The sequence below is a fragment of the Poeciliopsis prolifica genome, unplaced genomic scaffold (assembly GCF_027474105.1).
Source record: "Poeciliopsis prolifica strain line A6 unplaced genomic scaffold, Auburn_PproV2 SCAFFOLD002, whole genome shotgun sequence".
In the NCBI taxonomy this organism is placed as follows: Eukaryota; Metazoa; Chordata; class Actinopteri; order Cyprinodontiformes; family Poeciliidae; genus Poeciliopsis; species Poeciliopsis prolifica.
The window spans coordinates 24,488,163-24,516,046 of record NW_026562377.1 but is presented as its reverse complement, the minus strand read 5'-3'; the positions used below and the strand labels follow the sequence as shown (position 1 = coordinate 24,516,046).

The 27,884-nt window shown below is 41.5% G+C and overlaps 3 protein-coding genes and 2 non-coding genes across 9 annotated transcripts in view; 2 read left to right on the top strand and 3 right to left on the bottom strand.

Moving 5' to 3' along the window:
* rab6ba (RAB6B, member RAS oncogene family a) overlaps positions 1 to 12,348 on the top strand; it is a 48,849-nt gene extending 36,501 nt beyond the window's left edge. For all 4 annotated transcript variants that reach the window (XM_055046522.1, XM_055046510.1, XM_055046540.1 and 1 more), the window contains 3 exons: positions 1,314 to 1,407; positions 3,056 to 3,122; positions 10,283 to 12,348. In XM_055046522.1, coding sequence (XP_054902497.1) covers positions 1,314 to 1,407; positions 3,056 to 3,122; positions 10,283 to 10,347 — 226 coding nt within the window. In that variant the 3' untranslated portion in view covers positions 10,348 to 12,348. The remainder of the gene's footprint in view (positions 1 to 1,313; positions 1,408 to 3,055; positions 3,123 to 10,282) is intronic.
* Positions 12,349 to 15,747: 3,399 nt separating this feature from the next.
* im:7152348 (uncharacterized protein LOC559250 homolog) lies at positions 15,748 to 19,186 on the bottom strand. Of its 2 annotated transcripts, XM_055046552.1 has the most exons (5): positions 19,100 to 19,186; positions 17,961 to 18,096; positions 17,193 to 17,574; positions 16,226 to 16,333; positions 15,748 to 16,127 (listed from the first exon to the last, which is right to left on the bottom strand). In XM_055046552.1, the coding sequence occupies exons 3-5, from the start codon at positions 17,534 to 17,536 to the stop codon at positions 16,082 to 16,084; spliced, it is 498 nt and encodes a 165-aa protein (XP_054902527.1). In that variant the 5' UTR covers positions 17,537 to 17,574; positions 17,961 to 18,096; positions 19,100 to 19,186; the 3' UTR covers positions 15,748 to 16,081. The 2 variants fall into 2 exon arrangements, with proteins under 2 accessions (XP_054902527.1, XP_054902532.1); XM_055046557.1 differs by lacking the exon at positions 19,100 to 19,186 and having other exon boundaries at positions 17,193 to 17,571; positions 17,961 to 18,167.
* trnap-ugg (transfer RNA proline (anticodon UGG)) lies at positions 18,348 to 18,419 on the bottom strand. The gene has a single exon. It is a non-coding gene; the product is annotated as a tRNA-Pro (tRNA).
* Positions 18,895 to 18,966, bottom strand: trnap-cgg (transfer RNA proline (anticodon CGG)). Its single transcript has one exon. It is a non-coding gene; the product is annotated as a tRNA-Pro (tRNA).
* Positions 19,187 to 19,191: 5 nt separating the features above from the next.
* Positions 19,192 to 27,129, top strand: cep63 (centrosomal protein 63). The gene is given in 15 exon segments (XM_055046500.1): positions 19,192 to 19,589; positions 19,674 to 19,851; positions 19,938 to 20,033; positions 20,560 to 20,649; positions 20,742 to 20,855; positions 20,927 to 21,085; positions 22,014 to 22,126; positions 22,275 to 22,418; positions 22,744 to 22,855; positions 22,858 to 22,927; positions 22,930 to 23,138; positions 23,953 to 24,039; positions 24,668 to 24,864; positions 24,935 to 25,190; positions 25,797 to 27,129. Coding segments are annotated over 15 exon segments (2,046 nt in total). The 5' UTR covers positions 19,192 to 19,548; the 3' UTR covers positions 25,977 to 27,129.
* The last annotated feature ends 755 nt before the right edge of the window (positions 27,130 to 27,884 follow it).

The window sequence follows — 27,884 nt, the reverse complement described above, 5'->3', positions numbered from 1 at the left end:
TCACTTGCCAGTGTAAACATTGAGTTTGGGGGTTTGGCCAGCAGCTTATTTGGATTTTAAAGGAGCTCAAAAGATGCAGAACCGAGCAGAATAAGATCTAAGAATGATTGTAAATGTAATTAACATGCTTCTACCTATCCTAACCTCTTCAAGGAAGCATAATAGGTCGCCTTTAATAACTCATAATGTTCCCATTGCAGAGCTATAAATATATTGGGTTTAAAATGAATTAACAGCTGACTGCAATCAGGAGTTTGTCTTTGCATGTCCTGACTTTCTCTCAGGGGGGCGAGCCTCTCCTGTCTGAACGTGAAAACTCTCTCAGACTCACTGTCATGCTTGATTAAGTTCAACATATTATTCTGGATGATCAAAGGTGACGTGAGTTTGAGGATCAACCAATCCCAGGGAGTCGACATTTAAAAAAAAAATAGAAGGATGTTAAAATTTTTTAGTCATAATTCATAATGATTATGTTCTGTTACTTTGTTTCTTTGCTGATATTTGCATAGCATCATTAGTGCGACACACATAAATTCAGCGTCACATATTTTTACTATTTTAGTCATAGTGCTGCTTTGCAAGGCATGAATGTTGCCAGGACAGCACATTCATCCTCCGGCTTCCCTAGAGCCGCCTCTCTGAAGATAAATAAGCTGCAGAGTTGTTTAAGTTGCGATTCACACTGAAACATCCAGAAATAGTCGCAGAAGAAATGGTGTAACTCTGTCAGGTGGTGCAACGTTTCCTGTGTGCTGCAGACGTCTTTTACTATCTCATGTGCGCTGAATTACTCCTCTCTGAGCTGCGACGCAAAAGAGGTGTTTGAGAATGAGGGAAGCATCCGCTTGATTTAGCGCTGCTGTGTTTAAGGGTTGAATGCAGCCTGTTGGTTAGATTTGAAGAGTCAGAAAGTATTTGAACAAAATGGTTACATGAGGGTTTTTCCAGAAGAGCAGTGGCTAATTAATTTAGCCTTTCCTCTCTCTGGATCTGCTGCTTTCTCAGCCAAAGGTGTCTGTCTGTGCTCACAGGTAACCTGATGGTGTCTTTGTGTCAGCAAGAACCAAGCAATCACCGCCCCAATCATTTGAACATGATGCAGATTTGCAGTCATTAACTCTTTACATGGTGTAATTAATCACTCTTGTCCAGTTAGCCAAATACCTGTTATTTCCCTCCCTGCCGAAAATGACAATGAATTTTAGTCTCCTCGTACGGCTTCTTTTCACTTGTTGTTTATGTGAGAGTAACCACTGGCGTTTTGTGTCTGGATTGAGATGCTGATGCTTATGATCACTTTTTATTTGCAGGCAAATTACAATCGAGGAAGGCGAGCAGAGGGCTAAAGAGCTGAGCGTCATGTTCATCGAGACAAGCGCCAAGACGGGCTACAACGTCAAACAGGTGAGAATTTTCCAACAAGTAGAACCTGGACTATGCTTACATAATGCTAAGTGGTCAATCAATTATTTACTCCATTAAGATGTCAATCCCTACTGAAGCCAACTCACCTATTTTTTTTTTGTTTTGTTTTGTTTTTTTTGCTATATTTAGCTACGTTTCTCACCAAAAAAACCTTGGTATCAGTCAGAATCGGAATGAGGAGGTCGAGCTTTTTAAAGATGAGTTATCATCGATCGGCCACAAAATTGCAATCGGTGCACCCCTATTTTAAATCATTGACTGTTTTTTTTTGAATGATGACATTGTTTCAGTGTAAATATTATCAAGACTGAGTCATATTAAAAGGCCACAACTCATGTAAACAAAATGAAGTCTGTCACAAAGTGTTACCTAACAGCTGTAGATTGGTGGACTGAAGCTGTTGTTGTGACTGTTTATGCATTATTATGCATAAAAATGGAGGAAAGTATAACTAATTACCTCAAACACAACCTGCAGTAGAAAGTAACCTTTTGTACAGGAAACTGCAGCATATTTACTAATGCTTCCCTCATGGTAGAGTAGTTACATTAGTTTTTTTTCCAGACATTCTTAGTTGAGAGGACTTTGCTTTTTTGGAGGGTTTTATTTCCCCCTCTGATTTGCTGTGCAGCTGGAGGGATTTTCACACATTTTTTAGTTTTAGATATCTATGATGTGGCAGCCATGGCAACAAGATGTTTTTTTTTTATTATCTGACTAAATTGTAGATGGACGAGTCAAACCTTATACAAATTTTTCTTTTCCACTGTTCATAAATTCTCTACATCACGGTTTGGGAATCGTGAAACCTTTCTTCAATTTGTGGTAAACAAAAATATGAGATTTTTTTCCATTTTTGATTTTTGATAACTGAATTGTATGTTATATTATTTTACTGTTGCCCTGCAGTACATTAGTTTATTTTTAAATATATTTTTAATACTTTGGTGTGACACTAAAGGATATTTCTGTTCTACTCCTCTCCCAGCAATGTTGATGTGAAAGTAACTGGAGTTTTAACTTCCAGTTTTATCTCGCTCCCTTTGAGCTTTTGCTGCTCCCTGATTTGGTCGGACAGCCCACCAATCACAACGCCCTTCTCTCCTCTTAGCCCATCTCTGCGAACTGAACTGCATTTGTTACCTAATGCTGAGGTTTCCATTATTCCAGACAGAAACCGAAGCAGAAGACTCATCTGGTTCAAGTCTGTTTCTAAACAGCTGATTGTTCTGTTGTTTCATTTAAAGCAGCTGTTGTCTGCAGAATAAAGAACAAACAAGTGTCAGGCAGGCTGTGCTGTGTTGTCAGTCTGTGGACGGTGTTGATGGAAGGCGCCTCGCTCATCCTGCAGCAGCTCCTGCAGACAGAGGACGCCGTTCTTCACCTAAAACACCAAGCGTCACTCTGTGCAGGCGAAACAAAGGTCACAGTGCAGCTTCCAAAGGCTGCAGTGTCTCATTGTTTATTTGGCTGTGTCATCATTCAGCACACTGACATCAGGCCAGCAAATTCATAACATAAACACACAGCCTTTCTTCCAGGTGGAAGATTAAAAATCCTAAAAGTTTTTTTTTTTTAAGTAAATATATCTGGAACAACAGTGTCTGTTTGTTTTTCTGTCTTCCAGCTGTTCCGGCGTGTGGCGGCTGCTCTCCCAGGGATGGAAAGTATGCAGGAAACCAGCAAAGAGGGGAGTATCCTTTGAAAAAACCATGAACATGTTATAGCACAGTTACAAACTGTGAACAGAAAACATTTTTTTCAGTTTAAGTGTTCACAGCCCCTTAAGCTTTCCCACACTTTCTCACATTACAAACACTAAAGTATTTTATGTGACAGACCAACACAAAGCAGCACATAATCGTGAAGTGAATTGGGGGAATTTTTTTTTTTTTTTAACATAAAAGTTTTAATATTTTGTTGTATATGTTTGCTTGTTCATTGGAAAATTGCCAAAGCTCAGTCAGAATGCTTGAAGAGCATTTGTTAACATCAAATGTTAAGTTTTGCCAAAGATTCTCAAATGCGTTTTGGTCTGGACTTTGAGTAGGCCAGTGTGTGATGTAAATATGTTTTAGTATCATGCCATTGTATCCCTGACAGTGTTTAAGGCTGTATAACACCACAATATGCAATAATGTGATAAAATCAAACTTTAAGATGTGATAAAACGTCTTTAAAGCTGCATTATGTAATAATGACACAAAATGTAATAAAATCTTTGAATGCGTTTTGAATCGTTTTGTTTTTTAGGTTCATACAGAATCTGAATTTGCTGACCAGAGTTTCAATTTAAAAGCACATAGAATCTAGAATATGACTATTATTAGGAGTATAATGATTACTGATTAATGACTGGACCCTTTTAGTTTGTGAACATTTATTACATAATGCAATAAATTATTATTACATCATCATTTCTTTAAAAAGATCCACCTCTCCATTTTGTAAAACGTAATAAAGTTATTTCCTATGTGGGAGAAAGTATTTCAAAATACATTCAAGGATTTTATGCATTTTTTCATCGATACTTCCATATTTAATTTCAGGTTGAGAACATTTTCTCATTTTTGTTGGCATTAAACCCTCGAATTATTTCGTTTCTATCTCACAATTATTCCTTGATTTGTGCTGGTCTGTCACATATTATCCCGATACGGGTTTTTCCTCTGAATTTTTGTACGTGGCGAAAATGTTGACGTCTGATTGCAGCAGCACGGCACTGTGAACTAGCTGACAGAATTACATTCGCAATCTTTTTAAATGCACGTCAGCTACCTGTCTAATTAAATAGGTTGTTAGGGAAAATCGTCTTGGTAACCGTCAGCTCGTCTCAGGTCGGGCGGCCAAGTCTGTCCGTTACAACCAGAGACCGCCTCAGAACGAGCCTCCAGGTCACACTGAAGGGATCAGAGCATGAAATGTTCTGTTGGAGCTGCAGAACGCTGCCAAAGTCAAACCAGCTCTGGTTGGAAGGGAAGAATAAATGGAGGTGATATGCAAAATATGCTCTTTGTGGAATAATATATGCCAAACAGAGACATTTTTCAACGTGTTATTGGAGATAAATGAAGCAGCTGAGACATTTTCTGCTTTAATTTCCATCAGTAACTAAAAGAGAGTCCCCAGGCTCTGGGCTCCATCCCTGCTACACCGTCTGATATTTATGCTGCTTATTTGGTTTAGTAATACGGTCAATGTTTTGTTTTAATAAATATCTCTTTCCTAAGCATCAGGTGTGAAACACAGCATCAATCTCCCAGGTTTATAGTGTATTTGTGATGCTGTGAAACTGGATTTGGTTTCTTCCAGATTCATCCTGTACTTGCCTTTTTTGTCACACTTTAACGTTTCGGATCGTTTGGAATCAGACTTTGATAATCTGAGTAAATATATACAGTAATACATATAAAAGAAAAGGGTGAGGGTAAAATGTTTTTATACTTCTGCTTACAATCTTTTCAAACAAATTAAACATTCAGTCCTTTTTGAATTTGTATGAAGGTTTGACATAAATGAGTCTGTCACAATAAATTCTGCTAGACAGTAAATTGTCACAGATGTTATTGTGATGAATGATAATACTGTTGCCTTAATAGTAGTAGAATAACAATAATGGCATAATAATGCAAGAACATTTAACACTGGAACTGGAAGACATTTTAAATATCCAAAATGAATAAAACAGAAGCAACAAATAAAATGAGTTATGAAGTCTCTATAAACAAAACTGTCCTAAAAAAATGCTAGTTGAGACCAAAGCACCAGATTGAAGAGTTTTGTCATCCAGTTTTTTATAGAAATGGAGAAAAGAAAAAATGGAAATTATTGAGCTCATTTTAATTGATCATACAATTCATCGAGTTATTGCTTATTTCAACAGAAATAAACAAACAAAACATATGTTAAACTACAAGAGCCAGACTAATGTACCATTATTCTAGCGCTGTCTCTTATCAATACTTGAGCAGTATTAAATCAACAATAATTCTGTATGATTTTGACTGTGAGCGTCGACCATTTGTTTCTGTGACCGTTCCTCCCCTGGGTGCAGCAGCCCTGGGTGCAGCAGCCCTGGGTGCAGCAGCCCTGGGTGCAGCAGCCCTGGGTGCAGCAGCCCTGGGTGCAGCAGCCCTGGGTGCAGCAGCCCTGGGTGCAGCAGCCCTGGGTGCAGCAGCCCTGGGTGCAGCAGCCCTGGGTGCAGCAGCCCTCCACATCCTCCTCTACTCCACAGCCGCAGAGTCGCATCTCTATGGAAACTGAAGATGAGCTAGAAAATTGCTTGCGGTCGCGCCGCGCGTCGTTACTCCTTCACTTTTAAGGGGTCTCCTGTTGTCCTGACGAACACGGCAGCATTTATCTGCCTAAATCAGGCAGAGCGCAGCGCAGCACAGGAACGCTGGCTCCCGCACATCCCGCTGCAGCGTTCCTGTAATTTACTTGTGAACTCAGCTCCTGCAAGAATAAACTTGGCAACCTACCAGACTTTTCCATCTACTGAGATCCACCTTTCATTAGTCACAGTTTTAGCTCCATCTCTTCTTTAGTTGTTGTTGTTGTTGTTTTCTTCTTTCCGGTGTGAGAGGTAGAGGAGCGGTGATGGATGGCTGGTGATGACAGTTCCTCAGCAGCGATGCGTCTCTGCTGACACGGTCGCTCAGTGGAGCAGCTCCACGCACCAAACACATACACACACAGAGGCAGGGAGGCTCCGGATTCAAAAGGATGAGATTTGATTTGAAGCAAAGAGCAGAGGGGTCTCAATCAGACGGCAGTCGGCACACAGAGCGTTTAGGAAACTGTAATCAGCGCATATAAACTGGAGCTGGGAAGGGAGCGTGTCATGATGGATGTGCAGGCCTCAAGTTTCTGGTTTCCGCTCTCTGCTTCTGAAAACAATTTCCTTCCTAATGGTTGTGTCATTAACCCCTCCAGGGTTTAAACATGGCGCCTGACCCAGATCAGCGTTGGGGTCATCAGGGCTACCAGGAAAACACTGACAAAAACAAAGGAACTGGCTGCACCAACAGTGTCCAGTGTGTTTGAAACTTTTCCACATTTTAGTCACAACTACAAACTCGGATCCAAATGATCTCATTTGCTAATTTTGTGCAGCACTGCAATTTTCACCAGTTATCAAAATTTGTCCTCAATTAGATCTGATCGCCTTAATGTTTTAAAATGTAATTAGGAATTCTAAATGTAATATAAAATGCATGATAAAGTATGATGTATCTCAGATCATAAAGTATAGTTAGACTGAATTGATCTGCCTTTATGGATCTGGCACACCGCCACCTCTACCTTATCTACATTGTTTTTGTTTTCAATATCAAGGACAATAATATCTGATTGCTGCATCACATATTTACTACTTTAAAATCCTGTATTTTCTGGAAAGATGAAGTAATTTAAACTTTTTGTTAAGCCTGTATTCTGGCAAATTGAAAACTTTTTTAAAAATCTGCCACTTTGACTGCAACTATTTTAAACTAGACCAGACTTGGACTCCCGGTCAGAGATTTCCCAATATTATTAAAACTTATCCAGCTCATAGTGAGGAGAAAACCATTCAAACTTAGTGCAAAATATCATGGCGTTTTAAAATATGAAGGAAGGCAGGGATCAACAGGAGTCAGCCTAGCCATTATAATAAAAAATATATAAAAACACTAAATCTTAAGTATTTTTATCCTATTTTCTAGTGTAAATTTGTTTGAAATGAGACAAAACTAATTTATAAGTAATGTTTTAGCAAGATCAAGGAGATTGTTTTCAATTAATAAATTCTAAATATTGATGAATAACTTGGTTTCACTGGCAGATTATTTCACTAATATCATGGGAAAAATGTCTTGTTATAAGTGAAATGAAATGATAGTGAAGTGAAACTAGTATGTTTTATGAATATTAGTTAATTATTGACTTAAAATAAGCTCAGGGTCAGATGCCCCCAGATGTTCTGGTTTTAATACGTTTTATCTCAGTTGTGGACCAATGTCTTCAGACTTGGAGGAAATGATCTGTGTACGTCTCCAGTTGAGAGGAATTGGTGAGAAATCTCTTGCAGTTTGCCACTAGCCAAGCTCATGTGTAATTCACATCCCTCTGAACAATTAAGCTCTACTTTTTGTTAGTTTATCACAACAACAAAATCCCATTAAACCGAATGAGGATTGTGGAACAAGGTTAAGTAGAATAAGTCCTGTCGTGTACCAGCTGTTTGACTGCAAAGCAGGATGATTTACATTCAGTTTGCCTTTCAGTCACACTGGTTACTCTGTCAGGTTCTGATCTGGGGAAAGTGCTTTAATTTGACAAGAAGATCCCATCTGGGATTTCACTATGAATGAGACTACTCCAGCATGCCGCAAACACCTGCAGCCTTTACTCAGGCAAACAAAGGAAAGAAATCAAATGACTGCCTGAAAGCAGGAGGAGCAAAAAAAAAAAAAAACTAGCTTCAGGCTCAACCGCGCCGACAAAACTCCTCTAGACGAAATGTAAAATCGTCTTGAGCCACAGCCATTCCTGAGTTATGCCGACCGCTAAAATATTCATGGCTGACAGGCTCGTTTGGTTTGGTGATGTTGGCAGCTGACATGCTCCCATCCTCCAGCTGGGGCCAGCCGCTGCACGTGGGAACACTCCCTTCAAATGACATCATACCACCACGCACTCCACTGTAAAGCAGCGGAAAGGAGCCTCGCCGCGATCGCACGGCGAGGCTCCACCTCATACCGGGCTGCTTGACAGCCACACTGGGACTGTTTGGGTCTGGTTTGCACACGAGATGTAGGCCAAAAGTGTTTGTTGCCCCATAAATAAGAGGCTGCTGCTGCATCTTCATGTTTACTAGAAGGTCTGGATTAGCAAGGATGTGCTTTTTGTGTCGAAGATGAAGTTGGAATAGCACTGTGCTTTTTAAAATTATTTTTTACAGCCATGGCTCATTAGTTAGGAAATTGTTCCACGGTGATTTAAGCCAGGATTCATTCAAAGTTAATGTCTCCATCATAACACAACAGACGGACTGGGCTGCATCGCTTGGACGCTTCCTCTTTGTCCAAAAAACTGTTGTGAGGAAAGAATAAAAATAGAAGCCTTTTTATAAGTGTGGGATGGACATCACACTGCAAAAACAAAAAATCCTGCTAGTTTTTAGTGAAAACATGAAATAAAACAAAACCAACTTAGAAATAACTTTTCAGCAAGATATAAAGATTGTTTTAAGTAAATAATTCCTTAATATTAATGAAAAGGTGCTGATTTCACTCAACATGACTGTTTTAATTGAAAAAAATCCCACCAAGTATTTGTAGTTTAGTTTCTTGTGCAAATATCTTAACACTATGGAAACCAGACTAAACTAGCTTTAGGAAGTAATGTTTCAGAGAAACCAAGTATTCCTTAATATTGATGACAAAGTGCTAGTTTCACTGGAGGTGATTTCACTTTGTCTTGTTCTAAGTGAAATAATCTGCTGTTAGACCAGCATGTTTTCATCAGTTAAGGAATTTTGACTTAAATCAAGCTCGTGTATCTTTCTGCAAAGTTACTTATGAGTTAGTTTTGTCTTCTTTCTATGAACAATGGAAACCAAATTCTTAATACTTTGTGTTTCTTGCAGTGTAATATTGTTGCTTTGCAGAAAGAAGTTCCAGGGTTCAAACCTCAACCTGAGGTCTTTCTGTACAGAGTTAGCATGTTCTCTCTGGGTACTCCAGCTTCCTCCCATGGCTCAAAAACAGAACTCTTCATTTAATTGCTCTCTCTAATTTACCCTTCAGTGTGTGTGTGTGTGTGTGTGTGTGTGTGTGTGTGTGTGTTTGTGTGTGTGGGTGTGTGTGTGTGTGTGTGTGTGTGTGTGTGTGCGTGCATGCATGCATGCATGGTTCCAGTCTCCCTCTGTGACAGAGTGATGACCCTTCATGTTGTAACCCACCTCTCTCCTATTGATCACTGCAGATTGGCACCAAACCTGCTGCGACTGCACACATTCATGCAGAATCTCATTGGTGAATTATTTGAATGTTAGGAAAAGGCTCCATCTAGTGGTTGGAAATAGTCATTGTCTGTGTGTATTCTTTTTCAAGCTGGCTGTCATCAAAAAGTTTATTTATTTCATTCAGTTCAAAAGTAAAACTCCACATAGATTTGTTGGATACAAAGTTATTTTCTTAAAGTTAAAACCTTTGGGACCGGTGAGGCGTTCAGGGCCTGCAGTTCATCTGCACTGTTGGCTCCAGTTTGTGAGAGACTGATAAGCAGCTGTGAATACTTGAAAAGTCAGTCTGTTTAACGTATCTGAGTGTCATGGCCATTTATGTCCAATTTTGTGAATTATAATTTGTGCCAATTTAGTTTCCTTTTTTGGGTAGTTAGAATATATTTAAATTTATTTAAAATCAACATTTGTAATAATTTTTGTATTTGGAAGTGTTTAGTCTATGTTAAATGTTAGACCCTCCAATTAATTTGAGTAATTAAGAACACGCCAAGTGCGGGGGAATTTTGTTTGGTAAATGTCAGGTGTGTTACAGCAGGTTGTAAATATTTTTTTGACCATTTTTCTGGACCCTTTTTGTTGGACACCTTTATAAGATTAATTTTCATTTTGACTACGTTTTCAGACACTTTAATTAATTGTTTTTGTCACTATTTTTCCAAGAAATAAATTATATTTTTCACAAACATTCAAGAGGTGCGTTCAAATCACACCGCCTGTTAACACCCAGAGCCTTGGTTGGAAATTTTGGCTTTTTGGAAAAAGAAGGCCGTGACACTGAGTTTTAATGACACATACAATGTTCTGTCGACCTACTTGCTTGGCTTCCTTAATAATGTCTTTCAGTGATCGACATAAAGTTGGACAAACCCCAGGAGCCCCAGACCACTGAAAGCGGCTGCTCCTGTTAGTGCTCACGGTTCCTCCTTGGATCTCCATCATCAACGCCACGCGCTTTGTTACGTTGTTTCCCATTGGTTAACCCCGCTGTTGATTTTGCACGTTGAGATCCCGGTTTCCTCACCTGACCACTGATCATTGGTTGGAACTAGCAATATGTGAAATTGGGTCTACTTTAACAAAAATGCCTCACAAAAAAAGTAAAGAAAAAGTTGTACGACTTGGTAAAACTCCCCTACCCCCAAAAAGCCTAATCTGAGAGTAGCTTTTGTTCTCCCTTGTGGAAAAGTAAAAAGCTTTCTTTTTTTCCATATTTTTGAATTACAAGGTGGATTCCTCTGGAAGTGTTTTTTTTTTTCTTCATCTACTTTAGGAAAACGACAACATGTCTGAGAGCCTGAAGAACAGACCAGACCGTATTGTGTGCAACAATGATTGTGGGCAATCGCAAAAAAAATACGTTTTCAGCTTTGTTATTGACTATTCTTCAGTATCTCAGAGCTAATTACAGAACAGCCAATCACAGCCTTCCTGCCTGAAGCCCTGCTGTTATCCTCACATTTGTATTTCAGACATTTCGGATCAATCCGAGCTGTAAAGTCCAGAGTACGTAATGCATGCCTAGTTGTACACGAGTTTGAAAAATGTAATATTCCACCAGTGACTTGATTGCACAGCATTCTAAGAGCTGGGTTTGTATACTTGACTTCTGACGACCTTCTGATTTAATTTTTAATTTTTTGCCGTGCGTGTGTGTAAATTTGTGCTTTCTGTATGGACGGCATTAGAACGCAGTTCCACCGAGGGCCACTGCCACGTCACTTCACTCCCGCCACATTCCGCCTCTCTTTAAGGACACCTCCGGTCTGAATGTCACGGACTGTGTCCGTCCAGCTGCTGTCACACTGTGGGAGAATTATGTGTTTTTATCGATGATCTGTGTATGCAGATCGCTGTGAACGAGCAGCGAAGAGTCCAACCCTCTGCCTCCGAGCAGACGGGCCAACTACACCCTTAAAACGACGTTCTTCTGTTTCCTCACCGACTAAAGACTAATTTGCACATGTAGACCTTTCAGGTTATTATGAAGTTGGGGGACGCTTCATTCTAATTGTACAGTCGCTTAATTCAAAGATGTGTCTGATCGTTAAAGAAACTGTCGCATAACGTGTTTCCACATTTGATTTCTCCTGCCTGTGTTTGAACTGAATGAAAATGTTGACATTATGGACTACTTCTGTCCGCCTTCGGGGCCAGTTATCATAACGTTCTGGTGGTGAAGTCGGCCAGTGCTAAGAACACTACTTCGATTTGATGTGTCTTTGATGTGAAGTCTTTACAGCACTTTTGCAGAATGTGTTTTAGATATAGAGTGAAAATGTAAACCGTTAAAAGGAAATGTTCATTGTTAATTTCCATACAATTTGGAGTAGTGTGTCCTAGAGTAGAAGTGTTGGTTTGGGAATTGTTTTCACACATCTATATATGGAGCACACGTCTAAAACAAACTCTAACCAACATAATGAGCCAAATAGTAAAACAGCTGGTCAAAATATTGCAGGAAACGTTCACCAGAATACAAACGTACCAAAATAAAGTGCCACTGGACTTCCCTCGACATGCTGAGAGGAAGCAACAAAATGTTCTTGGTTCCTTGTCAGAAAAACGCTCTAACAAATAACTCTGGAGTATTTGTTTTTCAGATTGAATTTTGGAGATACGCCATTGTATTTAAATCCTGAATATGGCAGAGTCCACCTTTATTTTTTGACGGCCCATTTCAACATTCCACTGAGTTGGACGGAGGGACGTAAGTGGGATCTTTGCGTGTTGGAGCAGGGACCGGGGTGGTCTCCCTGCTGACTGTTGTGATTGTACTATCACAGATCAGTGTCTATTGTACTATCACAATAGACATCAAACCTGATTACTGCTGACCTAGTTCTCATTCACACTGTACAGAGATCTAGCATGTCTCTCCAAATGGTTAATAAAGATGTCTTATTACCAACCTTCTGCATGAGTGTCTTTATTACTTTCTCCTTTGCTCATCATTTGATTTGATAAAATGTTTTTCTCAAATTAAAAACCTAACCTTTTATTAAATATTACCGTCATTGCTTAGACGAATAAGTAATGACGGTTAATTATTACGTAACCATCACATGCACATCAACTTCAGTTCCTCTGAACTTCAGTTCCTGTCCCGACTCAGTAAAACCGCCCAGTTTCAGTGAGTGTAATATAACCAGATATTCAGCTTCCCTATTGGCCGACACCAGAGTAACACATAGTCACAACATGACAATGGAAAATCAGCTGTATTTGTCCACCAACATACAATAATCCACTGAGGGCCACTGCCACATCTCTTGTATTATTAGTTTTGCTTGCTAATTTTAGGTATTAATTGTGACATAAAAGTCTAACTTTGATTAATTAAAAATATAAGTTTTTTTTGCATTTCCTTCATTAATATGACCGATAGATGTTTTATGACTAATATTGGATACAATCCCAATTCGGTAGTTGCTTAGCAAACAGAAAATATGAATTAATTTAAATGCATTAACATTTGATTCTTTGTTATGAGATTATGAGATTATCTGTCTAAATAGATCAACTGGGCTTTTCAGTTTCTGTCAAGCTTATAGCAGCACACATGTAAGTACCTTTGTTTTATTTCCTGAAATATAATTCAGTGCTGTAGTTTGCCATGTCTGACACAGTAAGAAACCAAAATTTACTTCACTTAGCCCTGAAAGCTTTAATGCACGGCTTGTTGGCAGGTTGATGTGCTCTCTATATTCTGCTCATAAAGTTCATTCATCAGAAATAGAAATGTTTAATACTATTGAGGACATGTCTTGATGAGGACAGGAAAATGTGAGCAGGAGATTGTACATGTTATAAAAACATATTTTCAGAATTACAATTACAAAATATTTACAGTTAATCCACCTGGAAAACCAAAAAAAATGAGACTGATGTGGGGGTGTCAGTACATCAGGGGATATTTGGAAGAAAGTTACATAAATGTGTTTTGTGTTTATTATTAACATCTGCATTTTTAAAAAGGCTTCTTATCAGCCACCTGTTATCAAGACAGTTTATTCGTATTTCTTTAGTTAAAGCTATAAAAGCTTTTACCAAGGATGACAAACAGGAAATCTACCATGAGAACTAAAGAAAAGATGATTCCCAAACAGCTGCTGCCTTTTCCAAAACGTTTCAGGAACTGTAGCGATTATAACATTCATTTTGTAAGTGACTTTTTTAATACAATAGAGGAGATAGAAATGTTTTCTCCTTATGGAAAACATAAATCTGAAATAACTTTCCTCCTCCAGGACTAAAAAGGAAATTAGTTAGTTTGATGTGACTATTGTCTTAACAATTGTCTATTGTTTCTTTATTTCCAGTTATTTTTCAGAACCTGGGTTATAAGGTCAGCTGACTGGTTGGCTCTGTTTGTTTGCCATCAGGTGCTGCTCACCTGTACTGTACAGTCACAGACATTGTTACAGTTTGAGCGGATTAAGCAACCCAACACAGGAATGTACATTACCTAATACACTTAGCAAACCCTGGTAAGTGTTTACCCAATGTTGTTTCAAAGATTGCATTGCTGGACTTCCTGTTTGGCCTCACCACTACCTGAATTTGCTGGGCAGCTACTGCTGTGTGTGCGGATCATTAAACTTTTAGTGATGTACATCTGGAGTTTGCTTATAATGGACAGTTTTATTTTATGGATACCAATAATTAAATTAGACACGCTTTGAATGATGCTGAAAGGCCGAATATTTGTAACAGAATGTGTTTGTAACATCACTGGGAGTTTCTTCCTTCGCAGTTCAACTTTAATCCTAATTATTAGCACAATCAGTCACAAATGATGAGTCAGGAAATGTGTTGTGAAACTGAAACTCCTGCTTGTCCCTCCCGGAGATTATCTCCAACGATGCTCGTTCTCATTCAGGTTATACATTCAGCTTTTTCGCAGAAATGGTCAATAAATTAATGTTAGCTCTGTGATAACACTCATTTCACCAGGCTTTGTAAAAGTGAAGTCGTTGGAGAACATTACCCTATGTAGTTATGTCTAAAGAAAATTAGTATATGATAAAAAATATGTTTTGTCACATATTACCTGCATCATATTAATAGATTGATGGTGCATGGAATAAAATATCTTGAGCCTTTTCTCTTGTAGTTTTGATTATTGTAGCTCACAGAGAATGAAAACCCAATGTTGGGTGTATCAGAGAATTAGAATATTGTAAGTCAAAACCTAGTGAGCCCATTTAATCCTGAACATGTTCTCTGTGGGTCAGTAGAACGAGCACCAAATGCTAAAGAAGCTTGTTGTTCAGAGTGCTGTATCCAAACATGTTGGTAGAAAGTTGAGTGGAAGAAAAAAAGTGTGGCAGAGGAAGGTGCAAACACTAAACATACAAGCTGGACAATAGAAGGGGTGCCAAACTCATCTTTGAGGATATCCACTGATATCCATTGGATATCCTCAAAGGGCCGCTTGTGACAAAATTGCCCGTTAGCAAATAGTTGAAATATTACAGTGTCTGTGTCAGAACATGATCAAATTGCAGCCATCCGTAAAATATTTTCACAATAATGTAATTTGGTCCTATACGGTTAAAAACTTGTTGGAGTTCACTGATAAAATTATATTTAAGCGTGTAGCTGTTACTTTAAAACTTCAATTTATGTGGCCCTCTAAATTGTAGAGGGCCTATTTGACAGCTGTGGAGGGGCAGATTTGGCCCGCGGGCCTCGAGTTTGACACCTGTGGGTTAGATCTCTCACATTTAATCCCAAATACATCAAACCACCACTGAAAAAAGGGAATTGAAAGGCTCAGTCGGATTAATAACAGGCGTTAAAGTGGGACTGTCTCTTTAAGAGATCTGCAGCTGAGGCAGCCTGCTGTTTGCCAAACCAGTGGGACGACCAACGGATTTCTTACTGCGCTGACCTTAATATGACTGAGGCGAAACAAATTCGTGCTGAAACAACGATTCTGGAGTGAGACGTGTGTGTGTGTGTGTGTGTGTGTGTGTGTGTGTGTGTGTGTGTGTGTGTGTGTGTGTGTGTGTGTGTGTGTGTGTGTGTGTGTGTGTGTGTGTGTGTGTGTGTGTGTGACAGAACCCTCCAGACACAGGCAGGCAGGGGAACGAAGGGTGTTCCCTTGGAAGTGACGATCCAGTTCTCTGATATCGTTTAACGTGGAAAATTTGCCAGATGCTCGATGAATGAAGATTATAATCCACTTTCACGGCTGACTGAGTGTTTTATGCAAAGCTGGGGTTTTTTTTGCTGTGCATAAAGTTCCAGTCACATTATCATATTCATGTTCTGACTTGATACTTCAGGAAAGATGGAGAGAAGAGTGGAGTTTTCAAACTGGAATTTATGATTCTTAAAATCACAAAACAAGACATTTAAAAAAAAAATGTGGAAAATAAATATTTTAAAAATAGTTTAATTACAAACTCTGTCAACAAACTGTCATAAATAAAGAAAATAATAAGTTATGCTGGGTGATGAGGAGCGGACCATCTGCTGTGAGGGGCGTTGGGGGCGTCAGGCGAACTGGGACAGCTGAACTAAATCCCACTGCACCAGCTGGGAGAACTAAGCCTGGGTGAAATAATGGGAAGACCTTCAGCTGAGGACAAAACCGTCTCCCAGCAGGAAGACAAATGGATCCTCCGGCTGCATTTCTTAGAAGACGTCGTCTGTTGAGAGTCGGCGCCAAGATTTCATTTCTCTAAATGAAACAAAAGAGAAAAAGGAAAAGCAAACCTCTTCAGTCACTTTCTTTCCTCTGAGGCAGTTCTGACGACCGTCCAGGAAGTGAAAACTCACACGTTGTTGCTGCTGGGGACGACCGTCTCCCGGTGCGGCTTGGTCCAGCTGAACCTCCGGAACAGAGCGGGCAGCCGGAGGCGCGCCGGGGCCGGCCGCCAGGAAACGCTGAGGAGAGGGCAGACGGGGCAGGAGTTGAGCTTCCTGTGGCAGAGCTCAGGCGCTAATGGGACGTCTGCACACGTGCCACCGCCTCGATATGTGAGGAATTCCTACGTTTATTCCCCGAGGCGCTCGGACGCTCGCACAGGGCTGCAGCGATCTATTCGATCATCGATCATTCTGACGATTGATTGGATTTTTAAAAATTGGCTCAGTCTGCAGATTTTTTATAAAACCACTTCAACCTTCTTTTTTTTTCTTTTAACAATAGTAGAAATACATAAAAAGATGCAAATAAATAAACAATTCAGTTAATTTTAAAATAAAAACAAACATGTTTTGCCTAAAATGGATCAATGTAGCGTTTCATTAGCATGTTTGATTATTTGTACCAAATGATGCGTCTGCAGCTGAAACGTTCCTCTAACATCAGCATGTGAAAACTTTAACCCTTCTACTCAACTTGACATAGTTTTTTTTTTTTTTTACCTAATTTGAACCAGATAAATCTAAAATTATGTCATTTGAGAAGTTGTGGTTACAACATATCTACAAAGTAGATTTTTTTTAAATCACAGATTCAAAATGTATATTTTTTGTACCTTTGTAACTTCATTATTCTGAGTTCTTCTGCTTCAAAAACGTTCCAGTTAACGATTGATCATTACTACTCAATTGTTGAGGATTAGTTGGAATAAAGCCTGAGGTGTGTTTTGTTCCCAGAACAAGCCCCCATATTTATGTTTATGTCATCTCTGTGTGGCGTCGGGACAAAACGGTTGTGGAAAATCTCATTTCCACAGCGGCAGAAGTTAAATGGAGTCACTTTCCAGGTAAATATTAGTGTTTCTTGTCATGAACCCACCACTCGGCCTGTAATGCGGGCTGCTGCGCCGCCTCCGCCCTCTGCACCGTCGCTCTTCGTTTCTGTCCATCCTCCCGCTCCTCCACCACTGTGGCCTCTTGAATCCGCTCCCACAGCTCCAGGTCGACCCACAGGGCCTCCTGCAGGCTGCGCTCTCGCCCTATGCAGGTGACCCGGCGGCACAGCGGGCAGGACACGGCCAGGTAACCGCTGTGCAGCCGGGATATGGTCTCCAGGCACGGCTCGCAGAAGGTGTGCCTGCAGTGGAGCAGCCGGGGTATCCGGTCCATGCGGGAGTACGGCAGGAGGCAGACGCTGCACTCGCCATCCTCACACAGGACCATCGTCAGGCGCACGCTGGGAGTTAGTCCTCCTTCTTCTGCTGCGGTGAAGAATAATAAACAATAATAATGAATCCCTGAGGGTGAAATGAAAGAATGTGTGTCAAATTCTCACGCTGACTCAAATTATGAATCAAATTATGAAACAAAATGTCACTAGACTGTTGTAAAGATGCAAAGATTATGAGCCTTTAAAAAAAATCACATTTTTCATTCAACTTCAGCAGATAGTAGAAGAATATAACATTCAAATGTCTACAGAGAAGTCAAACATGAATAAAAAGTTTAGATTGCTTTATCAACACATTATTATAAAACATGAACTTAAAGAAGCTCTAAGGAAACAGAAACAGATGTAACAGGCAAGATGGCATCATGTGATCTCTCTCTTCTCTGCAGAATAAAGCTCATATATGGTTGTACTTACAGCTGAGATGATCTCGATCCGCCTCGTTCAGTGTCGCTGCTGCCCGGCTGTCAGGACTGTCTGCGGCGATTGTGGGGGCGGAACAGGAACGTCTCTCTCTTTATTTCCACCCGGCTGTAAGCCCTCCCAACAACAGCTGGGGGAGCAAAGAGGTGGAGGCGCTCTTTGTTCGCCGTTTGACCGAAAGCAGGTGGAGGAAGAAGGAAGGGAGGATGGAGGCAGTAGGAGGGGTGTGGATAGAAGGGGAGGAACTATATATATATATATATATATATATATATATATATATATATATATATATATATATATATATATATATATATATAAAATGATGTACATGCAGTCAGATGGTGAGGAATTGTTTAAAGATACACCGGGAAAAAAACTGGGCTCGTCCGGGATTTGAACCCGGGACCTCTCGCACCCAAAGCGAGAATCATACCCCTAGACCAACGAGCCACACGGAAAAAAAGGCCGGTCACGATCTTGTACCTGTCACGGAGACATGCTATAGCCATGTCCACTGGTTTGAATTAGAATGCCGTTATTCACTCTTTGGATCAATTTCTTCACCCGAAAAGACCAGCAGAAATGCAATGGTTCCGTTGGCACATTTCCTGTCAGTAGCAGGAGCAGACGCCTCTATGTGTTTCATTCTTGGTATCGAATGAAAAAACGAGCCAACAGGCACGCAATGGCGAAAAGTCGAAATGGTGAAGCAGCGCCCCAACCCATTGGATCAGAATAAAACAAGGGAGGGTATGAATTTTCAAATCTTTCAAAAGATCTATGCTTTGCAAGAGTTTAGTATTTTGCCTCTGTGTATACTCGTATGTCATAAGAACGCCTAGCAACAAAGGAACAAATGGTGCATATTACATCTACATAAATGGGGGGAAACGGAAAAGCAGCTATAAAACCAGTTGTAAAAGGTGGGCTCGTCCGGGATTTGAACCCGGGACCTCTCGCACCCGAAGCGAGAATCATACCCCTAGACCAACGAGCCACGTGTTCAACTGTGCGGCACAATGGAAATTATACTTATAAATACAACGATGTTGCGTGTTACGTGTTTTATATGTAGTCGTAGTTATGTAATACCTTGCATACCTCATACCTTATCATTAAATTTACTGTACCTTCCTATTTAGACGAGCCATGAGCGCCTTCTGGAACTCGAGGATTCGGTTAAGTTGACGTACAACGTGCTGAGGTCACAGTACGGGGGCGGGGTCACCGCAGGAAGTTCATTGTACTCAAAGGAGTGAAAGGCGGCATAAGTGCAGTTACGGATGTAAACAAATATCCCTGGACCGACTAACTTAGCTGTAAATTAGCCTCCGCCGCTAGTAGATGACTGTATGAAGCTCAGTGTTTCGGATCGGTCCTTTCCGTTTCTCCAGCAGCTCAGGGGAAGCGTCGTTGTTGCCCAGTTCGGTTGGGTGGCAGTAGAGGCGGCGTAACGTCCAGGATTCCACGAGCTGTTTTGTTGTCAGCCAGCGGAAGGCATGAGGAGCCTTTAGGTTAACACCTCCAGGGAAGACTTTACCCACAAGAAGCACACACACACAAAAACAAACTAATCCAGATGGAGGCTTCTTTTGAATCAGCGCGGAACACAAACTTTAGGTGACACCAAACTGAATTAGAACGTCAGTGTTTGTGTTTTACTGGCTCTAACAGACGTGCTTCTATCCGGTCTGTGTGCTGCAGTTCTGTCCTGTCGTCATGCGAGCCAGAGCTCCAGGAACTGATGAGACAGATCGACATCATGATCAGCCACCAGAGGAAGGAGTGGAAGGCCGAGAAGCTTGCCCTGGAGGTCAAGGTGAAGAACGGAGAGGATGGCCTGCTGACCTCCAAAAGCATCATTGAGCGGAGGGACCTGGAGGTGAAGTGAACAGGCCTGGGACTCTTGTTCCTTAAATGTCCCAAGTTGTTGCATGAGGAGTTTCATCCAAGGGGTTCTGTTTGCAGATTGGAGTACTTCAGAAACAGATGGAGGAAATCCTGAGAAGTCGCCAAGAGGCAGTCGCAAAGTACGAGCAACAGCTGCAGAAACTCAGAGAAGAGGTGAGACACCTTGGAGCAAACAGTCCCAGCGTTTACCCGCGAGAGCGACTGCTTTTATTTCTTTCTCCTCGGAGGCATTCAAAGTTGGACTGAATGATTGTAGTCCTGCTGACAAACGGCATGTTAGAGCAGATTTTTGCCGGAAAAAACTCACAAATTTTGAAATACGGTTATTTTTCTCTCAAAAATTTCTGAGTTTCAAAGGATTGGACTGTTTTTTTTTAAACATTTTCACATTTTATCTCAAAAATTTCTGAGAATGATCTAAAAAAAACTTTTTCTTTGTTCTGCAAATTATTGACTTTTTAAAGGTGGAAAAAAAATGTAATGACAAGAAAATGTTTTCTTAGAAAATTTCTGAGATTCATCCGAAAACCTCTTTTCTAACTAATTTTCAACTTTCTAAACTCATAAATTTCCAGGTTCTTTCTTGACAATTTCTGAAATTGTTTGGTGAAAATGTACTCCTTTTTTTATTTATTTTTTCTCCTATTAACAATGACCCTAACACGCCATTGTCTTTCAGCTGGACCATTTAAAGGGAAGTTACCAAAAACTCCAGCGCAAACATCTCAAGCAGACAAGCGGAGGAGCAAAAGAATCAGACCGGTTGAAGGTAACATTCCCACATCACCCTCTCCGCATTGCTTACACCGGACCTGGCAGTAGCACCAGTAGCAGTGTAGATAACCCTGCTGGTTGCTGCAGGAGTACCAGCGGCTCTCTCTGGAGTGGGAGCAGCAGCGGGCGCAGTACCAGAAGCAGCTCGCCACTCTGGAGGCTCAGAATAAGAGCCTGACTGAGGAGATCTCACACATTAAGGTAACTGAACCAGAGAGAGAGACGCCGACCTGGAAGCGGTCGTTCATCACCGTGCCGTGCTTTGTTCCCAGAGTGCACCGTGGCGGGTGGAGCAGGAGCACATGGAGTGCTGCTCGGAGGTGCAGCATCTCAGCGCTCTGCTGGAGAAGGCCCGCAGCAGCCTGCTGTCCCAGGAGCTGGAGCTTGAGCGCCTGCGGCCCTGTGAGGCCCTGCTGGGACAGCCACAGGAGGTCAGCATGGGCGAAGGAGGGGGGCCATGGACAGAGGTGGGCAGAGAGCCAAAGACTTAGTAGCGCCAAAGAGTAGCACTACTGTAAAATGTTTTTACTCAGGGAAAAGTAAAAATTATTCCTTCAAGAAGTTATTCAAGCAATTGGTAAAAGGTTTACTCAATTATTGTGAAACTGATTAACTTATCAGTCGTTTAGTATTTACAAATGACATCGTCAGACGAACCAAAATATGAAGTGAAGTGGAAATGTTTTAATTTTTTTTAAAGGACCAGAATGACAGTAATTCATATAAGTAACAAAAAATGTATTTCCCAAATCAATTTCTTTCATTATGAAACTTTAGTTTTTCATTCAGTGGGTGGAAAGTCCAGAAAATTTTACTCAAGAACGAGTAAAACTACTTCATGATAAAAAATTTTCAAGTAAAAGTAAGGAGTGCAGTAAAATAATCCTAAAAGTACATTTAGAATAAGAAAAAAAAGTACTTATTTTATTCTCAATGTATGCAATCACTAAATGTAATTGCATAAATATAACTAGATACTACCTAACTCTGCTTATATAAAACTCTTTGAACTCTAAAAATAACAGAGATCATAATTTGGACAACTAGTGAGTGTATATTAAATACCACATGTTACATACAGTAAGTAGTGAGTGACACCGTCACATCACAAACCCAAACCTACATAAAATCACGTTTCATTGGGATTTTATATCAACCAGTCAAGTTTATTTAAGTAGTACATTTCAGCAGCTCAAAGTGCTTTACATCATAAGCGCATCATTTCATGGCATTTTGTCAAGTGGCATCATCCACAAACATCAAATATGTTGGTCAGTATTTCATTTGTTGCTGTCAAAGCTGAATCAGTTGAACTCATTGAAGTCCAGTGTTAACAGACGTGACCTCTCTGTCCCGCAGCTGCGGTCAGACGAACCGGACGCCTTGAGGGGAGCTGACCTGGACCAGCAAAGACTTCGAAACGAAGCCGTCAGACTCAAACAGCTGCTCCACGCTAAAGACCAAGTCATCCGGTGGGCGGACGTTTAAAAGCTCTCTCCTCTGCTGGATGCGACGCTGCGCCTTCTGCACAAAGGGGGGGGGGGCGCTCTAACCTCACAGTGTCGGGCGGGAACCTGAAGCAAAGGTGACGGACTGCTTGGTGTTGTTGTCGTTCCGCAGCTCTCTGGAGGACTGCCTGGCGGCTCAGGGCTGCACCGGCGTGGAGGTCATCAGGAAGGACCTGGAGAAGATGGCCGACAAGCTGCAGGGCGCTCAGGCCAGCGAGGCGAGCCTCCGGGCGGAGCTGACATGTCTGAAACAGAGGTAGGTGACTGCTGGCGTCACGTTAAAAGAAAACAAGAAAGCCCTTATCGAAAGCATCATAATAAGTATCATCAGCAACATTTGGAATTGTTGTTGATTACAGCTGAAAGTGGACAAACACTTTGTGATAATAGTCTGATATACTTATTGTTTTACCCACATAAATTGTATACATATTATAGTTTTTTCTCCACGATTAATATAAATCCACCAGGTTTTTACCTCTTCTTGCTCTATAATTATTTTTTTCTTAATATCTTTGATTTGTGTTTTAATTGTGTAAATCGGGCTAAACGTCCCTGTGCTTCCTCTCGCCTGAACGCAGATTGGAGAGCATGAGCCGACAGCTAAAGGATCAAACAAACCTGGAGAAAGAGCTGAGAAACGTAGCGACAGACTTTGACAACTCGGTCGCTGAAAGCAAAAAGGTTGGGGGTTCGTTCGTTCTTTCTGCTTTGTTTTCTTTTTCCCCATCACCTTCGTGTCGGGTCGCCCCTCACATGTCTGGAGTCGCCCCCGCAGCTCCGGCAGGAGCTGGAGACGGTGCGGCAGACCCACAGCGCCGAGGTGGAGGGCATGAGGAGGGAGGTGTCGAAGCTGACCGGCGAGCTGCACCAGCGCGACTTGTCCATCTCGGCGCTCAGCGGCTCCTCGGCCAGCATCCAGCAGCAGCTTCGCAGTGAGGCGCAGCGGGCGGCGGAGGCAGCCACGCAGCTCAAGGTCGGTTTGGGGCCGCATGGTTCAGAAATGTGCATGAAGAGAAAAGAAAAGAACCTGGAGGAACTTGTATTTTTTTGTTGTTGTTACAAATATCTGGAAAGTGTGGCATGTTTTTGTATTCAGCCTCAGCTTTCCACGTCCGTAGATGGACAATATTTCCACGTTCGTCTCTTAAAAATCCCAGATAGCAACTGTTTTTAAGTGATGCCCTTGATTATCAAAAGGAGTTCAGGCCGAGACTTTGACTGGACTGTTGAAATACGTGAGTGCTGTTTTCACCCAACTGATAACGGAGCTTTTTATTAGGGCTCCATCCTTCATTTTACCAGTTTATCTCTCTGTCTATCAGTCGGTCAGTGAGTGTCTATCTATTCTAGCTGGCTGTCTCTTGCTACTTTGATAGCTATCTCTATCTTGGAGAATGGCCAATACTTACCTGAAAAATCGTTCATTATCTATGTCTGAAAATCAGTCACTGTTCTCTGTAAAAGTTATATTTAGCCACTTGTCAGAATCAGCAGGTCAGATTTTTAAAGTCTGGTTTTCCTCTTGCCTTTCTTTCATTTAGGCCAGATTTGTAGATTATCAGGGTGTTAGTTGTCCTGTTCTCTCTGCAGCTCCTCCAGAGTCAGCAGGTATCAGAGCAAATGGGGCTGAATGCAAATGTATGCCACACTTTACAGATTTTTTTTCCTCTCGATTTGTAGCTGTTAAACAAAATGCGAGAGACTCTCATATCTTTCAAGACCAAATGTTTAACCTTTCTGCTGGGTTTAGTGAAACCACCCGGATTCTTTCCTCTCACGTTACTCAGATGACTCAGGTGCAGCTGGAGACTCTGCAGGCCGAGAACGAGTATCTGAAAGGTCTGCTGCAGACGCTCCAGTCCCAACCTCCCAAGGTTTGTGTCTGAGTATTCATCACCCAGCAGCATCTAAGACAGAGAGACCGCGCATCCTTAAAAACACTTACATTTGTGCATCTTAATTTAAGATCTGAAAGTGTTTTTAAATTTCTGTAAAAAATCTTGATTGGCCTTAAATACGTTTAAGTGTGCTCTTAAATCTTGCAGGCTGTTATCTCTTCTATATTCTGTGTAGTTTGTTTACAGGCAAATGTTTGAGTCACACACAGACATCTTCATTCTGTCTTGTGGCTTGAAGTCGTTGAGGCTAGCGCTAATTACCTGCTAATATAGTGTTTTATTGTTTGTAATGCATTTCATTGTGGTAGCACCTTTATTTAGCGCATGATGTCCAAGTTTCATTGTTAAGTGTAAATTTATCTTCGATTGCCACCTATACGAGGCCAGGTGCGTTCTGTGCAAAAAAAGATGTCATATATACTATGTCATTTTCTTTTGTACCTTTCTGTCGCGATGCAGGAATTAAATTTTATTAATGGTCTTAAAAAGCCTCAGATTTAAGTCAGTCAAACCTGCAGAAAACCTGTTAGATCCTTGTCCTTAAAGTAAGTTCTGCACGTTCTTGGTTGTGCAGCTCATCCGTCGATCGCCCGTCTCTCCCCAGGGGAGTGGGGAGATCCTGCACCAGCGCCACTTGACCTCCATAAGCAGCCTGGAAGAGGAGAACCGGCAGCTGAAGCAGGCGCTCGCTAAGCACCACATGCAGCTGGACGCTCAGGATAAAACGGGTCCGGAGAGGAACCAACACGTCGCGCTCGGCCACACCATGACGTCGGCACAGGTGCATCCTGGTCCAGAATGGTAGGTGGTGCGTCCGCATGGGAACAGAAACACTTCCACGGCGAAACGCTCTGAACGGCTGTCGTTGCAGGACTCAGCCCTCCAGCTATGACAGAAAGATCCAGAGGCTCTTTAAAGAGCTTCAGGTCTTTCCAAAGTCTTCCAAAGAGCCGCCTGGCGGAGAGCGCAAAGACAGCCAGCTGCACTCATCTTCATCGTCCTCGTCTTCCACCAGCAGCCCCGGACTGAGCAGAGGAAACGCAGGAGCAGCCCACACTCCACCCAGACTTGCTGCTGAGGGTCAAAACTCCGGCCCTGAAAACTGTCTGACCTCCAGAGGTCCAGAGGTGAGTTTCCTTCCATGATCGATCTGCACTCAGGGGCCACAGGGGCCAAACGTCTGTCTGCCTGAAATCCTTGAAAATACTAGAATTTCAATTTGATGTTTTCGAGGTTTGGAAAGTTCTTGATTTCAATGTAACGTCTTTGAAAGTGTTTGATGTTCAAGTGGCACAGTTTTGTAATGAAGTGCAATCTGACTTTTGATTGAAAGCTTATATTTGGAAAACGTTATTTACAGTTGAAACCACATATTTTTCCGCACCTGATAAAAAGCCGCTTTTCAACCAAAATCTAATTTTAAATTGCTTTTAAGTGGGATGAGGTTTTATTTGGACTTGGTATTTCTTTCTTGGTATATTTAGCGACCCAAAAAACTAACACAAAGAAATATGGGCGTTAAAGCAAAAAAGTTAAAATGTCGACTACCTTCACGAGACATTATTAACTGTAATAAGTGATCTCATGTAATAGTGAATTGAAGCTTGCTTTCTTTGGCTCATTTGTGTTGTTTTCATTTCCAAAGTGTGATTCCGAAAGTTTGAAAACTCGCCTTGCAATGCTCTGAAAGAATTTGAACCACGACTGGAGGTGTTTGTGCTCTTCTCCACCAGGAGGCGCTGTCCCCTGCACGCAGCGCAGTGTCTCGTTTCCTGGAGGAGGAGAGCCTGTGGTCCAACGAGCTGCGACTGAAACTGGACAGCCACATCCGCGGCATGAAGGAGAACAACTTTAGGACGGTGTCCCGGTTCCTGGCGAGCGGCTCGGGAGAGCGATTCGGCTCCGCGCCGTGACCCTGCCCTCCTGCCTTAGCATACCTGATAAACAGTACCAAACCGGTGTGTGACTGCTGATTCCTTAATTTACATTTCCTAATTCACTACACATTTTGGCGTATTAAAAATCACAAGATTACTGACATTTGTGTCACGTGACGGACGCATGTGTCACTTCTGACTTTGTACAGCTTGTCTGTTTGTGATGAACGCCGTGGTCTTGGCAGGACACGTTGCCGTGACGTCCTCTCGTCTTGTTTTGATATTTAAGGATCAGCTGACCATCTTGTGATGAACTCTCACAGCTCAATGAGAGCCTTTAATTGTAATAATTGTTACCCAAACAAATCATAAAGTTGGCCACGCTGCTGGCATTTGGAGCCACTTTGAGCACTGAGCATGCTGAGGTGAGTAAATATTGGCATCAAATGGCATTTAGTGAACCAGTAATATTCCTGTGGTAACATTGCACTTAGATATCATATATTGTATGGCAAATATTCAATATTAGTATGACAAATGCTAATATTGCCGTAGATGTATTGATGTGCAATGTTGTTCGGTGTCCTCTTTGGGAAAAGCTGATCTTTTTATCTTTTTATATTGAGTTTTGAGGACAGTTTCTCTCCCCAGTGCCCCCAGCGTCACAGCCGCCCACTCTGCAGCTCGTTCAGCGCAGGAATGCGCGCGCCATGCCAGCACTGTCATGAAGCCTCCCCCTGCAGCCTGCTCCGTCCTCATCATTAGTAACCTGGCGGAATGTTAATGTCGACCATGTGGACGGCGGAGAGGCCAGCGGAGCCGTATCCAGATGCATTTTTATAGCTTTGTTTTAAATCAAAGACACATTGGAAGAATGGAAATAAACTGAGGGAAAAAAATGTGTTTTGCATTTTTGTTATTACAGGGAACAGAGAAGTGGTGGTCGGCCGCTTGCCAAGACCTCTGACTTGTCACTTTGATATGTGATAATGATTATTCTATGAACACCCTTCCTCACACACACACACACACACCAACAAACAGCACCAAGGCTGGCAATGCAGGCATTTCTCCAGTTCAGAGGTGCTAAAGTTCTGCATGTGGAACTTGAGCATCACATGCTTTTGGGGGTGGGGGAAACCCTGACTTTCCAAAAATTAAATAAAATTTGATGAGCTGATTAAATGAATTTATCGGTCAACCCTTGTTTGTGTTTGTTCGTGTGAACAGGAGTGTACTGAGTACACAACTTTGAGGAACTCCAGTTCTTGATATGATGGAGGTGAAGACCGTTTATTGTCCCCAATGTAGAATGACTGCAGTTTATTCCAGAGAGTTCAAAATCCAGAGACAAAAGTTTAGGAAAGGACAATAAATTACTTTGTCAGTATCATAAAATGCCGAGATAAAATCGATGGACTGGATTCGTGGGTCGGTGATCCTGTTACTTAACTGACGTTTTGAAAACCCGTGTCTTGAAGTAACGCAGCATGTTGCACAATGTTTTATTTAAATGCTTAACTGCATGAGGCAAAAAATATCTATTCCTGCCATGGAAGGTGGGACATGTTTATTTACATGCAGTGTCACAAACCAGCAGCAGAGGGAGCTGTGAGCTGTTCTGTGTCATCCAGCCAAAAGCAATTGAGCAACCAGGTCATGTTTGCAGGATTTTTTTTTATTATTTTCCCGGCTCATATCAGGATTTAGGTGTGTTGCCGTTATAAAGCAGGAATGCAAATCCCATCCAACACGCTCATAAAATAAATAAAGGAGGGCGTTGGTGGAAATATCAGGTCACGTTATCAATCCATCATGTTAAATTAAGATCTCTGAGGTATTTAGGGAACTTTCTTTATCTTCATGAAGATCACTTGTCATGGGAAAAGAAACAAAAAAATGAAGATGGATTGTTTGACTTATCTCTGCTGAATCGCTCCAGGT

Excerpts from the sequence above, each read along its gene's own strand:
- im:7152348 (XM_055046552.1), bottom strand. The coding sequence starts at position 17,536 with ATGGTCCTGTGTGAGGATGGCGAGTGCAGCGTCTGCCTCCTGCCGTAC. Across the intron at positions 16,334-17,192 it reads CCCGCATTACAGGCCGAGTG|CGTTTCCTGGCGGCCGGCCC; the intron begins GTGGGTTCATGA and ends CCCTCTCCTCAG. Across the intron at positions 16,128-16,225 it reads GTCCCCAGCAGCAACAACGT|AGAAATGAAATCTTGGCGCC; the intron begins GTGAGTTTTCAC and ends TGTTTCATTTAG.